Source organism: Carcharodon carcharias, chromosome 11 (genome assembly GCF_017639515.1).
Source record: "Carcharodon carcharias isolate sCarCar2 chromosome 11, sCarCar2.pri, whole genome shotgun sequence".
Taxonomy (NCBI): domain Eukaryota; kingdom Metazoa; phylum Chordata; class Chondrichthyes; order Lamniformes; family Lamnidae; genus Carcharodon; species Carcharodon carcharias.
The window spans coordinates 122,946,923-122,963,268 of NC_054477.1; the positions used below are offsets into that span (position 1 = coordinate 122,946,923).

The 16,346-nt window shown below is 49.9% G+C and overlaps 1 protein-coding gene across 1 annotated transcript in view; it reads left to right on the forward strand.

The window, feature by feature from the left end:
• LOC121284012 (nectin-3-like) overlaps window positions 1–16,346 on the forward strand; it is a 213,541-nt gene that overhangs the window by 50,132 nt on the left and 147,063 nt on the right. Inside the window, exons 7-8 of the mRNA XM_041198925.1 lie at window positions 1,865–1,910; window positions 3,384–3,577. Of these exons, the coding sequence (XP_041054859.1) occupies window positions 1,865–1,910; window positions 3,384–3,449 (112 nt within the window). The 3' untranslated portion in view covers window positions 3,450–3,577. The remainder of the gene's footprint in view (window positions 1–1,864; window positions 1,911–3,383; window positions 3,578–16,346) is intronic.

Here is a 16,346-nt window from a genome sequence, read left to right on the forward strand (position 1 = left end):
TTCTTGCCCATACTTAATTGCCCTTTCAGAAGTTGGTAGCGAGCCACCTTGCTGAGCCACTGTAGTCCGTGCGATGCAAACACACCAACAATGTTGTTAGAAAGGGAGTGCCAGGATTTTGCTGGACCCTCTACACCAGTACGGCTCTGCTCAGGGAGCGTTCTGTACAAATTGAAGAATAGGGCTGGATTTTACACGCTCCACCAGCGGGTTTGAAGTTGGCAGAGCTTGTAAAATTCAACGTGTGGCCTGCCCGCCACCAAATCACCTGCCCTCACCCTGTCTCAAATTTTATGAGAGCAAAGAAGTCATCAGGCCCATGGAGGCCATTAAGTGCCTAATTAATGGCCACTTAAAGGCCTCAATCCACCCCCCTGTCAAGAGCCCAGACTCACCGTAAGTCCCGTTCCATTTGATCAAGACTGCCTGTAGACCCATCAGTGGCCATCGCTCCCACCTGGTGCTGCTGGGACTATAGAGTTGCTAGCCATCTGATTGACCAGCAGCCCTCTAAGGTGGCACTTCCTCTCAAAGAAGGACAGAAGTCTCACCTTAAAGCAATTAACGCTGCTCCCCGTGCTAAATTTCTGAGGGGAAGCAGTCACAATGGTGGACAGGCTTGCCACCAACTTTTTAGCTAGTAGTTGGGGAACACGGTACGCCATAAAATCTAGCCCATAATCTCCAGAACACTGCAGCTAGCAAAATTATACAGGCATTAACTTTGTACAGTTTAACTTATTATTTGTCAGTCATGGGATTTGAGTTTCTCTGATAAGGCCATCGCTTATTGCCATAATTGTGTTTAAGAAGGTACACCCACAGTGATGTTTTGGGGGAAGCCTATGTTTTTGACCCATGGATGATAATGGAATGGCAATATAGTTTCAAGTCAGGATGGTGTGTGGCTTGGAGGGGAACTTGCAGGTGGTGGTGTTTTCATGCATCCGCTGCCTTTGTCTTTCTAGATGGTAAAGGTTACAGGTTTCGAAGATGTTGCCGAAGGAGCCTTGGTGAGTTCCTCCTGTGCAGCTTATAGATGGTGTACACTGCAGCCACTGTGCACTGGTGGTGCTGAGAGTGAACGTTTAATATGGTGGATGGGGTGTTAATCATATGAGTTGTTTTGTCCAGAATTATGATGAGCTTCATGAGTGTTGTTGGAACTGCACTCATCTAGGCAAGTGAAGAGTATTCCATCACACTCCTGACCTCTGCCTGTAGATGGTGGACAGGTTTTGGAGAGTCAGGCGGTGAGTTACTTGCCGCAAAATTCCCAGCCTCAGACTTGCCCTTGTACCCGCAGTATTTATATGGTGAGTCCAGTTATGTTTCTGTTGAGTGGTGACCCCAGGATGTTAATGATGTAGGGTCCTGCAGTTGACACGCCATTGCATTTGGAAAACTTATCCAGATATTTTTGAGAATGCTTTTTTTTCACTGGACCCTTTTATCTGCTTGTTCAGTAGATCGGGTCTCATATCAGAAGCTTTGGGAAGACAGCAGGTTTAACTACCCACTTTTCTGTTTTTCACCGGGTGTGGGGTTAATGTTCCCATCTTTTACGGTCTAATTTTCCCCTTATTTCTCAGCTGGCTTCTCACAATCCCAAATCACTTCCTTAGTTACTAACATGTAATTCTGTTGACTGTATCCATAGAAACAAGAATTTTTGTGATCTGCAAAATATTTGCTTTCTAATTTCACCTTTTGTGTGAAATCTCTGCTCTTTCGCACCACAAGACAGCGCAATATTGGGGGACTGCTATTCCTTGGTGAGCAACCAACATTTCAAATAGGAGCAAAATACATGATTATTATTACATAATTTAGTTATCGTACCTGCTTTTTATCTCCCCAATAGGGTGCTTCCAAGATCTTTGCAGCAGCACCAAGGAGAAAGTGTTCAGGTAAAAATAAAGTGCTACTCGAAGACATGTTCAATATTCTCTTTTAAACACGCTACTGCTCAGTGAGTCAGCAAATTGGAGATTCCATTGACTTCGCAGCCCTCCATGTGCTCCTAATGGGGGGGTTGTTTTGACTTAGGCTAGCAAACTCTAGTTGCAGGCATTCCTTGAGTTTTGATCATGTGATATTCTGAACACATGCTGACTGATCATGTGATATCCAATTACATGACACCAGATCATATGACATCTGTCACATGATTTTTGTGATTGTTATGGAGACCCTGTAGTTAATATATCTTTGCTTGTGATTTTTGCACCACAGTTATTTTGTGAAAAGTTCCACAAACCAGGAACCAATCATGAGCACATCAACACCGAAGGTGGGAAATGGGGGCATAAGAATTGGGAGAATCTTTGATTCCTCCAGGAATTAATGGTAACTAACTAAAATTGCACTGATAACTAATAGTAACACTGGTAACACGTGGACTTTCCTGGTATCCAACAGTAATACAATAACTCACTGATAGTCGATATGTATCATGACATGTAATATTCCGATGTCCTAACTGCAACTTGCTGGATTTTAACCCTGAAACCCAGTGTACTGTGAGATTGGCTTTCCATTCTGTCACTTTTAACCGACTCATCTCTCTCTCTCTCTCCAATTCCATCCATCTCTTCGATCTCTTTTGCATTTGCATTTTTATTCCATGTGAACTTTGAGCCTTAGGCAGAGCTGATCTGTACTTGGATTTGAGAACTCAAAATTGGCAGTACAAACCCACATGAGTCAAACCAATATTCACAGATAGGTCAATGGACTCAGTGTCTGGGTAGCTTTTGACAGGCACATTATGCTAAAATCAGCTCAGCTCAAACATTTCTAAAGCATTCGTTGAGGTTGAATCCAATAAAGGACAGTTTTCATAGAATTATAGAAATTACATGTCTAAGAAAGCCATTTGTCCCCTCCTCCAGCTACTGACATTCTCCTGCAACCCAATTCTACCAGATCCTTTTATATTGCTCCTTTTCAAATAACTATTCCATACCTTTTCAATAAAGGTTTAGCCTCTTCATTAATAATCACATGTGGAAAGGATCCCACAGCCCTCATTTCAAGAAATTTCCCCCATGGTTCCTCCAGTGAGAATCTTCAGGCTGAATTTTATGGTGGGGGTGAGGTTCAGGGCCATTGGGCTGCTAATTGGATTGAGGCAGGCCTTGCGGCCCCATCGGGGAGGCAATCCTGCCTTTGAGAGCTGCTGGCTAATCAAATGACCGGCAACACTCTAGTCCCAGCAGTGCCATCAGGCCAGTAAGTCTGGACTGGAGTGCTGTGCTTGGCTGCAGTCGAGAGCTTCAATTGGAGTTTGGTGACTGAGGGAGTTTAAGGGTTAAATTAAGAGTTAAATTCTATTTAAAGTCTAGTTTTTAATTTAACAATCAACTAAAAATTGCTGTTAGGGTTGGAAGAAGGTGAGTTTTAGACTGGAGAGGAGAGACAAGCGAGAGTGGTATAAAAGGGCGTAAAAAGCAGAGGCTGAGACCAAAGAGAAGAAGCGTACCCTCAGGACCTCCGGTGGTGGAGTTCGAAGTGACGTCACGATTCAAAAAGTGACGCAGTGTAAGGGAGGCAGCTGATTGGTAAATAGGGTCAGGTGAGTACATCTACTTCTACTTTTTCTACTAATTAAACTGCTGTTGTCCATTAGCTTAAACAAAATAAGGTGAGGACTTTGGACTGTAGTGGGAGTGTTTGGACCAGAATAAGGCCCCTTATTCATAGAAGAACTCATAGAAGAACATAATTAAGAAAAAATACAAGCATATTTAAAAGAATTACAAGGCCCTACCCTCGTCAATGGATTCAGAGGTCATAAGTCACTAGCATAACTGTCACCTTGAGGCATATTTAGTATTCTTCAAAGGGAATAACTAACAAGCTTAATCTAAAGGGAAATCATGGCAACAGGGAAGTCACCAGTGATATGCTCCTCCTGTGCTATGTGGGAAGTCATGGACACTTCCTGTGTCTCCGGCCCCCATGTATGCAGGAAGTGTGTCCAGCTGCAGCTACTGGCTAACCACATTTTGGAGCTGGAGCTGCGGGTGGATTCAGTTTTGAGCATCCGCGATGCTGAGATTGTCATGGACAGCATGTTCAGTGGGGTGGTCGCACTGCAGGTAAAGACTGAACAGGCAGAAGGGGGGTGGGTGACCACCGGGCAGAGTAGAAGAAGGCAGGTAGTGCAGGTGTCCCTTGTGGCCGTCCCCCTCTTTAACAGATTTACTGCTTTGGATACTGTTGGGGGAGACACTTTCTCAGGGGAAAGCAGCAGGACCCAAGTCCAAGGCACCATATGCGACTCTGCTGCACAAGAGGAGAGGAAGAAGAGTGGCAGGGCTATAGTGATAGGGGATTCAATAGTAAGGGGAACAGATAGGCATTTCTGTGGCCTTAAAAGAGACTCCAGGATGTTATGTTGTCTCCCTGGTGCCAGGGTCAAGGATGTCTTGGAGAGGCTGCAGGGCATTCTGAAGGGGGAGGGCAAACAGCCAGTGGTTGTGGTATATTGGTACCAATGGCAGAAGTAAAAAAGAGGGATGAGGCCCTACAAACTAAATATAGGGATTTAGGACAGCAATTAAAAAGTAGGACCTCAAAGGTAACAATCTCAGGATTACTACCAGTGCCACATGCTAATGAGAGTAGAAATGTACAAATGCATGGCTGAAGAAATGGTATAGAGGGGAGTTATTCAGATTCCAGGGACATTGGGACCAGTTCTGGGGAAGGTGGGACACACAGGACAGGTTGCACCTGTGCAGGACTGAGACCAGCGTCCTCGGGGGTGGCGGGGGAGGTGTTTGCTAATGCTGTCGGGGAGGCAGAATTGCAGGGGGATGGGAACCTGAGCAGGGAGACAGAGAAGGGGGAAACAAGGATAGAACAAAAGACGGAGTGTATGATGCAAAAGTGGAAGGCAGAAAAAACAAGGGCATAAAACAAATGGGGTCATAGTGCAAAATAAAGCTAAGATGACTAACAAGGTTAAAAAGACAAGTTTAAAGGCATTGCAACTTAATGCGTGGAACATTCGCAATAAGGTAGATGAATTAACAATGCAAATAGATATAAAAGATTATGATATAGTTGCAAAAACAGAGACATGGCTGCAAGGTGATCAAGGATGGGAACTGAATGTCCAGGGGTATTCAATATTTAGGAAGGACAGACAAGTAGGAGTTGGGGTAGCACTGTTAGTGAAGGAAGAAATCAATGCAATAGTGAGGAAGGATATTGGCTCAGAAAACCATGATGTGGAATCTGTTTGGGTAGAGATAAGAAACACCAAGGGGCAGAAAACATTGGTGAGGGTTGTCTAAGTGCCCCCAAACAGTAATGGAGATGTAAGGGAAGGCAGGAAATTTGAGACACATGCAATAAGGGTACAACTGTAATCATGAGTGACTTCAACTTACATATAGATTGGACAAAGCAAACTAGCAGTAATACTGTGGAGGAGGATTTCCTGGAATGTGTACGTGATGGTTTTTTTCGACCAATATGTTGAGGAACCAACTGGAGAGCAGGCTATCCTAGACTGGGTATTGTGCAATGAGAGAGGATTAATTATCAACCTGGTTGTGTGGGGTCACTTGGGGAAGAGCGACCATAAAATGATAGTATTGTTCATTAAGATGGACAGTGAAGAAGTTGAATCTGAAACTAGGGCCTTAAATCTAAATAAAGGGAACTATGAGGGTATGAGGTGCGAGTTGGCAATGATGGATTGGGGAACCTTACTGAAAGGGTTGATGGTGGATAGGCAATGGCTAATATTTAAGGAACATGTGCATGAATTACAATAATTATTCATTCCTGTCTGGTGCAAAAATAAAACAGGAATGGTGGCTCAACCATGGATTACAAACGAAATTAGGGATAATATTAGATCTAAAAAGGAGAAATATAAAATTGCCAGAAAAAGCAGCAAACCTGAGGATTGGGAGCAGTTTAGAATTCAGCAAAAGTGAACAAAAAGATTGATCAAGAAGGGGGAAATGGAGTACGAGACTAAACTTGCAGGGAACATAAAAACTGACAGTAAAGGTTACTATAAATATGGGATAAGAAAAATATTAGCAAAGACAAATGTAGGTCCCTTACAGTCAGAAACAGTGGAAATCATAATGGGGAACAAAGAAATGGCAGAAGATCTGCACCCAGAAGGAACACCTTCAGTCTGTCCGCAAGCATGACCCAGACTTCCCTGTCGCTTGCCATTTCAACACTCCACATGTCTGTCCTTGGCCTGCTGCATTGCTCCAGTGAAGCTCAACGCAAGCTGGAGGAACAGCACCTCATCTTCCGACCAGGCACTTTACAGCCTTTCGGATTGAATATTGAGTTCAACAATTTTAGATCATGAACTCTCTACTCCATCCCCACCCCCTTTCCGATCCCCCCTTTTCTCCAATAATTTATATAGATTTTTCTTTTCCCACCTATTTCCGTTATTTTTAAATGTATTTCCATCCTTTGTTTTATCTCTACCTTTTAGCCTATTTCGATTCTTTCACTCCACCCCCACTAGGGCTATCTGTACCTTGCTTGTCCTGTTTTCTACCCTTAATTAGCACATTCCTTAGATAATACCACCTTCAACACCTCTTTGTCCTTTTGCTATGACATCTTTTGGCTATCTCCACCTCTAACTGGCCCCCTAACCAGCTCTACTTGTCCCACCCCTCTTAAACCAGCTTATATTTCACCTCTCTTCTATTTTTACTTAGTTCTGTTGAAGAGTCATACAGACTCGAAAAGTCAACTGTGTTCCTCTCCGCAGATTCTGCCAGACCTGCTGAGTTTTTCCAGGTATTCTTGTTTTTATTTTTGTTTTGGATTTCCAGCATCTGCAGTTTTTTGCTTTTATCAGAAGTAAGGATGTCTTTCTGCAGTTATACAAGGCCTTGGTAATCCACGCCTGGAGTATTGCGTGCAGTTTTGGTCTCCCTGCCTAAGAAAGGACATACTTGCCATAGAGGGAGTGCAGCGAAGGTTCACTTGGCTGATACCAGTGATAGCAGGACTGTCGTATGAGGAGAGATTGGTTCAACTGGACCTGTATTCTCCAGAGTTTAGAACAATGAAAGGGGATTTAATTGAAATGTATAAAATTCTAACAGGGATAGACAGACTAAGTGTAGCGAGGATGTTTCCCCTGGCTGGGGAGTCTAGAACCAGGGGCCACAGTCTCAGGGTATGGTGCATGCCATTTAGGATTGAGATGAGGAAAAATTTCTTCACTCAGAGGGTGGTCAGCCTGTGGTCTTCTCTACCACAGAAGACTGTGGAGGCTGGGTTACTGAGTATATTCAAGCAAGAAATTGATAATTTTTTGGATATTATGAGAGACAGCAGGAATATGGCATTGAGACAGAGGATCAGCCATTATCATATTGAATGGTGGAGCAGGTTCAAAGGGCCGAATAGCCTACTCCTGCTCCTAGTTTCTATGAGTCCCAACGTGAAGCATGCTGCGATGAGCCTGACTTGAAGGTAAATCTGGGTTCCTGCTTGGACCAGGCTGGCAGGCCCTGACGAGGAGAGGGGCGTGCTGGGATAGACAGGACAGGGCTGGGGGAGGGGAAACACAGAGGATGGAGGAATAACTTTGCTGAACACAAGCGACCCAAAAATGAGTCAACCACCCCCACCCTTTCCTGGCCACTAGTCCACTTGGTTTCAGGCGCAAACCCCCAGTGACGGCAGGAGGAGGCCCTTAACTGGCCATTAATTGGCCACTTAAGGGACCCAATTGGTCCATGGATGAACAGACTACCGGACCTCCCACACCACTGACAAAATAGCAGCAGGGTAGGTGTGGGTAGATAGGCACTGCTGACATGGTACCCATTTTTACAGCCCCTGCATGCCCACTTGGCATCCTGCCCCCAGGAAGGTGTGTAAAATTCTTGCCATGGTTTCCATTCACTGCCAGTGAGAACAATCTTTCATAAATTACCTAAATTAAGGTCTCCGGGTTTCCCTTATACCTTTACTCTCTGCTCCAGCCTTAATTCTGGTCCCATTCTTCACATTGCTGCTGTGGCGCCTTTCTATCCAGGAAGTGCCTATTCTTTTTTCAGCCTCTATTCCCCAATCTTCACTTCTCTTTCAAGCACCAACCCCCGCCATGCCCATTTCCTAATCTACAGGTCACCCTCTAAGCCCTGATTTCCTCATCCGCATCTTTCCTTCTGCCCCCATTCTTCAATTTCCAACTCACCCAGAGCTGCCATTCTTCAGTCTAAAATTCTCCTAAGCCCACATTCTTCAATTTTCAACTCTTCCCAAGCCCCAAGCTGCTGTTTACAACTCTTCCCAAATCCCCAATCTCTAATCTTCAACTTTCCCCCAAAGCCCCAGTTCTCCAGTCTCCAACTCTCCCTGAAGCCCCCATCCTCCAGTCTCCAACTCCCTCTGAGCCCCCATCTTCCAGTCTCCAACTCCCTCTGAGCCCCCATCCTCCAGTCTCCAACTCCCTCTGAGCCCCCATCCTCCGGTCTCCAGCTCACCCTGAAGTGCCCATCTTCCAGTCTCCAGCTCTCCCTAAAGCCCCCATCCTCCAGTCTCCAGCTCTCCCTAAAGCCCCCATCCTCCAGTCTCCAACTCTCCCTGAAGCCCCCATTCTCCAGTCTCCAATTCTCCCTGAGCCCCCATCCTCCAGTCTCCAGCTCACCCTGAAGCCCCCATTCTCCAACTCACTCTCAAGCCCCCATTGTCCAGTCTCCAACTTACCCCGAAGCCCCCATTCTCCAGTCCCGAACCCCTGGAAGCCCCCATTCTCTAGTTTTCAACCCTGCAAGCCTGCATTCTGCAGTCATTAACCACCCCCCCCCCCCCCCCCCCACCGGAAGAATCCGTTCTCCAGTTTCTAACACCCCCCCCCCCCCCCCCAAAGCTCCTATTCTCCAGTCTTCAACCCCTGGAAGTCCCCATTCTCTGGTCACTAACCACCCCCCACCCCAAGACCCCATCTTCCAGTTTCAACCCCCTTTGAAGCCTCCATTCTCTACTTTTCAACTTTCCTGAACCTGAGAATCCTCACATTCTTCCCTAAACTGTGGTGACCAGAACTGGATGCAGTACTCTGGCTGTGAACTAATCAGAGGTTTTTAAAAGTATACTTCCATAATCTCCCTACTTTTGTACTCATTAACTCTATTTGAAACCCAAGATCACATATGCTTCACTAATTACAGTCTCAATATGACCTGCCACCTCCAAAGATCTAAGCACTTGAATCCTCTTCTGTTCCTGCACATTCTTCAGAACTGTGGCATTAAGTCTGTATTACCTCTCCTAATCCCTTCACATGCCACTTCTCCACATTAAGTTCCGCCTGACACTTGTCTGCCCATTTTGCTAGCCTAAATTATGTCCTGTTCCAGTTGATTGATATTGCCTTCACTGTTGACCACACCTCCAAGTTTGATATCCTCGATAATATCTAAGTCACAGAATCACACAGTGCAGAAGAGGCCCTTCGGTCCATCGAGTCTGCACCGACACGTGAGAAACACCTGACCTACCTACCTAATCCCATTTACCAGCACTTGGCCCATAGCCATGACTGTTATGACGTGCCAAGTCATTTATGTATATCAAAAAAGCAGTGGTTCTAGCACTGAACACTGGGGAACACTCTGCTTACCGTCCACCAGTCTAAGAACAACCATTTCCTCATTGCCATCTGACCTTAAGCCATTGTTTTATCCAAGCTGACTTTGACCCTCCATTCCATGCGACTTTTTTTAACGAACTTTTTATGTGCTACTTTGTCCAATATTTTCTTAAAATCCATATAGACAATAACTATTGCATTCCCTTCATCAACTTTCCCTGTTTCTTCATCAAAATATCAATTAGCTTTTCCTTTTACAAATCCATACTGGCCCTCTTCAATTTTTTCCCTAGATATTGGGTGGAATTTTCTGCTCCCACCAGTGGCAGGTGGGAGAACAAAATTTGGCGTGAATGAAAAAGTCTGTTTCTCCCCGGTAGGAAATTAGTTTGGAACTTTGTTCTCCTGATTTTGATGATGGGTTAAAGTTGGGTCGCGCTTCCCGTCGATCTGTTTCAGGAACCACATTTTCATTCATTTGCATCCCATGAATGCTCATTAAAAGGCTAATGTGCCAGAATTATCTTCCCTCTCCAAATTAAGTGACCCACCAGCAAGAATTTAGAACATTCTGTTTCCTGACTGTATATAAATAGCGTGCACCTGGCGAGCTTCAGTTCATCAAGGACTTTGAGGTCCATCAGGACTGGGCTGGACTCCCTATACCAGCACAGGACTGGGCTGGACTCCCTATACCAGCACAGGACTGGGCTGGACTCCCTATACCAGCACAGGACTGGGCTGGACTCCCTATACCAGCACTAGACTGGGCTGGACTCTTTATACCAGCACAGGTCTGGGCTGGACTCTTTATACCAGCACAGGCCTGGGCTGGACTCCCTATACCAGCGCAGGACTGGGCTGGACTCTCTATACCAGCGCAGGACAGGGCTGCACTCTCCATACCAGTGCAGGACTGGGCTGCTCACTCCATACCAGTGCAGGACTGGGCTGCTCACTCCATACCAGTGCAGGACTGGGCTGGACTCTCCATACCAGTGCATGACTGGACTGGACTATTTATACCAGTGCAGGACTGGGCTGGACTCCCTATAGCAGCACAGGACTGGGCTGGACTCCCTATACCAGCACAGGACTGGGCTGGACTCCCTATACCAGCACAGGACTGGGCTGGATTCCCTATACCAGCACAGGACTGGGCTGGACTCTTTATACCAGCACAGGACTGGGCTGGACTCTTTATACCAGCACAGGTCTGGGCTGGACTCTTTATACCAGCACAGGCCTGGGCTGGACTCTTTATACCAGCACAGGCCTGGGCTGGACTCTTTATACCAGCACAGGCCTGGGCTGGACTCCCTATACCAGCACAGGACAGGGCTGCACTCTCCATACCAGCGCAGGACAGGGCTGCACTCCCCATACCAGTGCATGATTGGGCTGCAATCTCCATACCAGTGCATGATTGGGCTGCAATCTCCATACCAGTGCAGGACTGGGCTGGACTCTCCATACCAGCGCAGGACTGGGCTGGACTCTCCATACCAGCACAGGACTGGGCTGGACTCTCCATACCAGCACAGGACTGGGCTGGACTCTCCATACCAGCACAGGACTGGGCTGGACTCTCCATACCAGCACAGGACTGGGCTGGACTCTCCATACCAGCACAGGACTGGGCTGGACTCTCCATACCAGCACAGGACTGGGCTGGACTCTCCATACCAGCACAGGACTGGGCTGGACTCCCAATAACAGCACAGGACTGGGCTGGATTCCCTATACCAGCACAGGACTGGGCTGGACTCCCTATACCAGCACAGGACTGGGCTGCACTCACTATAGCAGTGCAGGACTGGTCACGACTCTCTTTACCAGCGCAAGACTGGTCTGGACTCTCTCTACCAGCACAGGACTGGGAAGGACTCTCGAAAGCAGCGCAGGAGTGGGCTGGACTCCCTATGCATGCGCAGGACTGGGCTGCATTCTCTATACCTGCGCAGGACTGGGCAGGACTATATACCAGCACAGGATTGGGCTGAGTCTCCATGCCAGCGCAGAACTGGGCTGGGCTCTCTATACCAATGCAGGACTTGGCTGGGCTCTCCATACGAGCGCAGGACTGGGCTGGATCTCCATACAAGCGCAGGACTGGGCTGGACTCTGTATACCAGCGCAGGACTGGGCTGGACTTTGTATACCAGTGCAGGACTGGCCTGGACTCTGTATACCAGCGCAGGACTGGGCTGGACTCTGTATACCAGCGCAGGACTGGGCTGGACTCTGTATACCAGCGCAGGACTGGGCTGGACTCTGTATACCAGCACAGGACTGGCCTGGACTCTGTATAACAGCGCAGGACTGGCCTGGACTCTGTATACCAGCGCAAGACTGGCCTGGACTCTGTATAGCAGCGCATGACTGGCCTGGACTCTGTATAGCAGCGCATGACTGGCCTGGACTCTGTATACTAGCGCAGGACTGGCCTGGACTCTGTATACCAGCGCAGGACTGGCCTGGACTCTGTATACCAGCGCAGGACTGGCCTGGACTCTGTATACCAGCGCAGGACTGGCCTGGACTCTGTATACCAGCGCAGGACTGGCCTGGACTCTGTATACCAGCGCAGGACTGGCCTGGACTCTGTATACCAGCGCAGGACTGGCCTGGACTCTGTATACCAGCGCAGGACTGGCCTGGACTCTGTATACCAGCGCAGGACTGGCCTGGACTCTGTATACCAGCGCAGGACTGGCCTGGACTCTGTATACCAGCGCAGGACTGGCCTGGACTCTGTATACCAGCGCAGGACTGGCCTGGACTCTGTATACCAGCGCAGGACTGGCCTGGACTCTGTATACCAGCGCAGGACTGGCCTGGACTCTGTATACCAGCGCAGGACTGGCCTGGACTCTGTACACCAGCGCAGGACTGGCCTGGACACTGAACACCAGCGCAGGACTTGGCTGGACTCTCCATACCAACACAGGACTGGGCTGGACTCTCTATAGCAGCAAAGGACTGGGCTGGACTCCCCATACCAATGCATGACTCGGTTGGACTGTCTGTACCAGCACAGGAGTGGGCTGGACTCTCCGTACCAGAGCATTACTAGTCTGGACTCTCCATACCAGCGCAGGACTGGGCTGGACTCCGTATACCAGCGCAGGAATGGGCTGGACTCTGTATACCAGCGCAGGACTGGCCTGGACTCTGTATACCAGCGCAAGACTGGCCTGGATTCTGAATACCAGCGCAAGACTGGCCTGGACTCTGTATACCAGCGCAGGACTGGCCTGGACTCTGTACACCAGCGCAGGACTGGCCTGGACACTGAACACCAGCGCAGGACTTGGCTGGACTCTCCATACCAACACAGGACTGGGCTGGACTCTCTATAGCAGCAAAGGACTGGGCTGGACTCCCCATACCAATGCATGACTGGGTTGGACTGTCTGTACCAGCACAGGACTGGGCTGGACTCTCCGTACCAGAGCATTACTAGTCTGGACTCTCCATACCAGCGCAGGACTGGGCTGGACTCCGTATACCAGCGCAGGACTGGGCTGGACTCTGTATACCAGCGCGGGACTGGGCTGGACTCTGTATACCAGCGCAGGAATGGGCTGGACTCTGTATACCAGCGCAGGACTGGCCTGGACTCTGTATACCAGCGCAGGACTGGCCTGGACTCTGTATACCAGCGCAGGACTGGCCTGGACTCTGTATACCAGCGCAGGACTGGCCTGGACTCTGTATACCAGCGCAGGACTGGCCTGGACTCTGTATACCAGCGCAGGACTGGCCTGGACTCTGTATACCAGCGCAGGACTGGCCTGGACTCTGTATACCAGCGCAGGACTGGCCTGGACTCTGTATACCAGCGCAGGACTGGCCTGGACTCTGTATACCAGCGCAGGACTGGCCTGGACTCTGTATACCAGCGCAGGACTGGCCTGGACTCTGTATACCAGCGCAGGACTGGCCTGGACTCTGTATACCAGCGCAGGACTGGCCTGGACTCTGTATACCAGCGCAGGACTGGCCTGGACTCTGTATACCAGCTCAAGACTGGCCTGGATTCTGAATACCAGCGCAAGACTGGCCTGGACTCTGTATACCAGCGCAGGACTGGCCTGGACTCTGTATACCAGTGCAGGACTGGCCTTGACTCTGTATACCAGCGCAGGACTGGCCTGGACTCTGTATAGCAGCGCAGGACTTGGCTGGACTCTTTATACCAGCGCAGGACTGGGCTGGACTCTCCATACCAGCACAGGACTGGGCTGGACTCTCCATCCCAGCACAGGACTGGGCTGGACTCTCCATCCCAGCGCAGGACTGGGCTGCACTCTCCATACCAGCGCAGGACTGGGCTGAACTCTTTATACCAGTGCAGAACTGGGCTGGACTCTCCATACCTGGGCAGGACTCTCCATACCAGTGCAGGACTGGGCTGGACTCCCTATACCAGCACGGAACTAGGCTGGTCTCCCTATACCAGCACAGGACTGGGCTGGACTCCCTATACCAACACAGGACTGGGCTGGACTCCCTATACCAACACAGGACTGGGCTGGACTCCCTATACCAGCACAGGACTGGGCTGGACTCCCTATACCAGCACGGAACTAGGCTGGACTCCCTATACCAGCACAGGACTGGGCTGGACTCCCTATACCAGCACAGGACTGGGCTGGACTCCCTATACCAGCACAGGACTGGGCTGGACTCCCTATACCAGTACAGGACTGGGCAGGACTCTCTAAAGCAGCGCAGGAGTGGGCTGGACTCTCTATACAAGCGCAGGACTGGGCTGTACTCTCTATACCTGCGCAGGACTGGGCTTGACTGTATACCAGCACAGGACTGGCCTGGACTCTGTATACCAACGCAGGACTGGCCTGGACTATATACCAGCGCAGGATTGGGCTGAGTCTCCATGCCAGCACAGAACTGGGCTGGACTCTCCATACCAGCACAGGACTGGAATGGACCCTCCATACCAATGCATGACTGGGCTGGACTCTCTATACCAGCACAGGACTCGTTTGGACTCTCCATACCAGCACAGGACTGGGCTGGATTCTCCTTACCAAATTATGACTGGGCTGGACTCTCTATACCAGCACAGGACTCGGTTGGACCCTGCATACCAGCACAGTACTGGGCTGGACTCTCCATACCAGCACAGTACTGGGCTGGACTCTCTATAGCAGCACAGGACTGGGCTGGACTCTCCATACCAATGCATGACTGGTCTGGACTGTCTATACCAGTGCATTACTAGTCTGGACTCTCCATGCCAGCGCAGGACTGAGCTGCACTCTCCATACCAGCGCAGGACAGGGCTGCACTCTCAGTACCAACGCAGGGCAGGGCTGCACTCTCCATACCAGCGCAGCACAGGGCTGCTCTCTCCATACCAGCGCAGGACAGGGCTGAACTCTCCATACCAGCGCAGGACAGGGCTGCACTCTCTATACCAGCGCAGGACAGGGCTGCACTCTCCATACCAGTGCATGATTGGGCTGCAATCTCCGTACCAGTGCAGGACTGGGCTGCTCATTCCATACCAGTGCAGGACTGGGCTGGTCACTCCATACCAGTGCAGGATTGGGCTGGTCACTCCATACCAGTGCAGGACTGGGCTTGTCACTCCATACCAGTGCAGGACTGGGCTTGTCACTCCATACCAGTGCAGGACTGGGCTTGTCACTCCATACCAGTGCAGGACTGGGCTTGTCACTCCATACCAGTGCAGGACTGGGCTGGTCACTCCATACCAGTGCAGCACTGGGCTGGTCACTCCATACCAGTGCAGCACTGGGCTGGTCACTCCATACCAGTGCACGACTGGGCTGGTCACTCCATACCAGTGCACGACTGGGCTGGTCACTCCATACCAGTGCACGACTGGGCTGGTCACTCCATACCAGTGCAGGACTGGGCTGGTCACTCCATACCAGTGCAGGACTGGGCTGCTCACTCCATACCAGTGCAGGACTGGGCTGCTCACTCCATACCAGTGCAGGACTGGGCTGCTCACTCCATACCAGTGCAGGACTGGGCTGCTCACTCCATACCAGTGCAGGACTGGGCTGCTCACTCCATACCAGTGCAGGACTGGGCTGCTCACTCCATACTAGTGCAGGACTGGGCTGCTCACTCCATACTAGTGCAGGACTGGGCTGTTCACTCCATAACAGTGCAGGACTGGGCTGGACTCTCCATAACAGTGCAGGACTGGGCTGGACTATTTATACCAGTGCAGGACTGGGCTGGACTCCCTATAGCAGCACAGGACTGGGCTGGACTCCCTATACCAGCACAGGACTGGGCTGGACTCCCTATACCAGCACAGGACTGGGCTGGACTCCCTATACCAGCAAAGGACTAGTCTGGACTCTCCATGCCAGCGCAGGACTGAGCTGCACTCTCCATACCAGCGCAGGACAGGGCTGCACTCTCCATACCAGCGCATTACAGGGCTGCACTCTCCATACCAGCACAGGACTGGGCTGGACTCCCTATACCAGCACAGGACTGGGCTGGACTCCCTATATCAGCACAGGACTGGGCTGGACTCCCTATACCAGCACAGGACTGGGCTGGACTCCCTATACCAGCACTGGACTGGGCTGGACTCCCTATACCAGCACTGGACTGGGCTGGACTCTTTATACCAGCACAGGTCTGGGCTGGACTCTTTATACCAGCACAGGCCTGGGCTGGACTCCCTATTCCAGCGCAGGACTGGGCTGGACTCCCTATA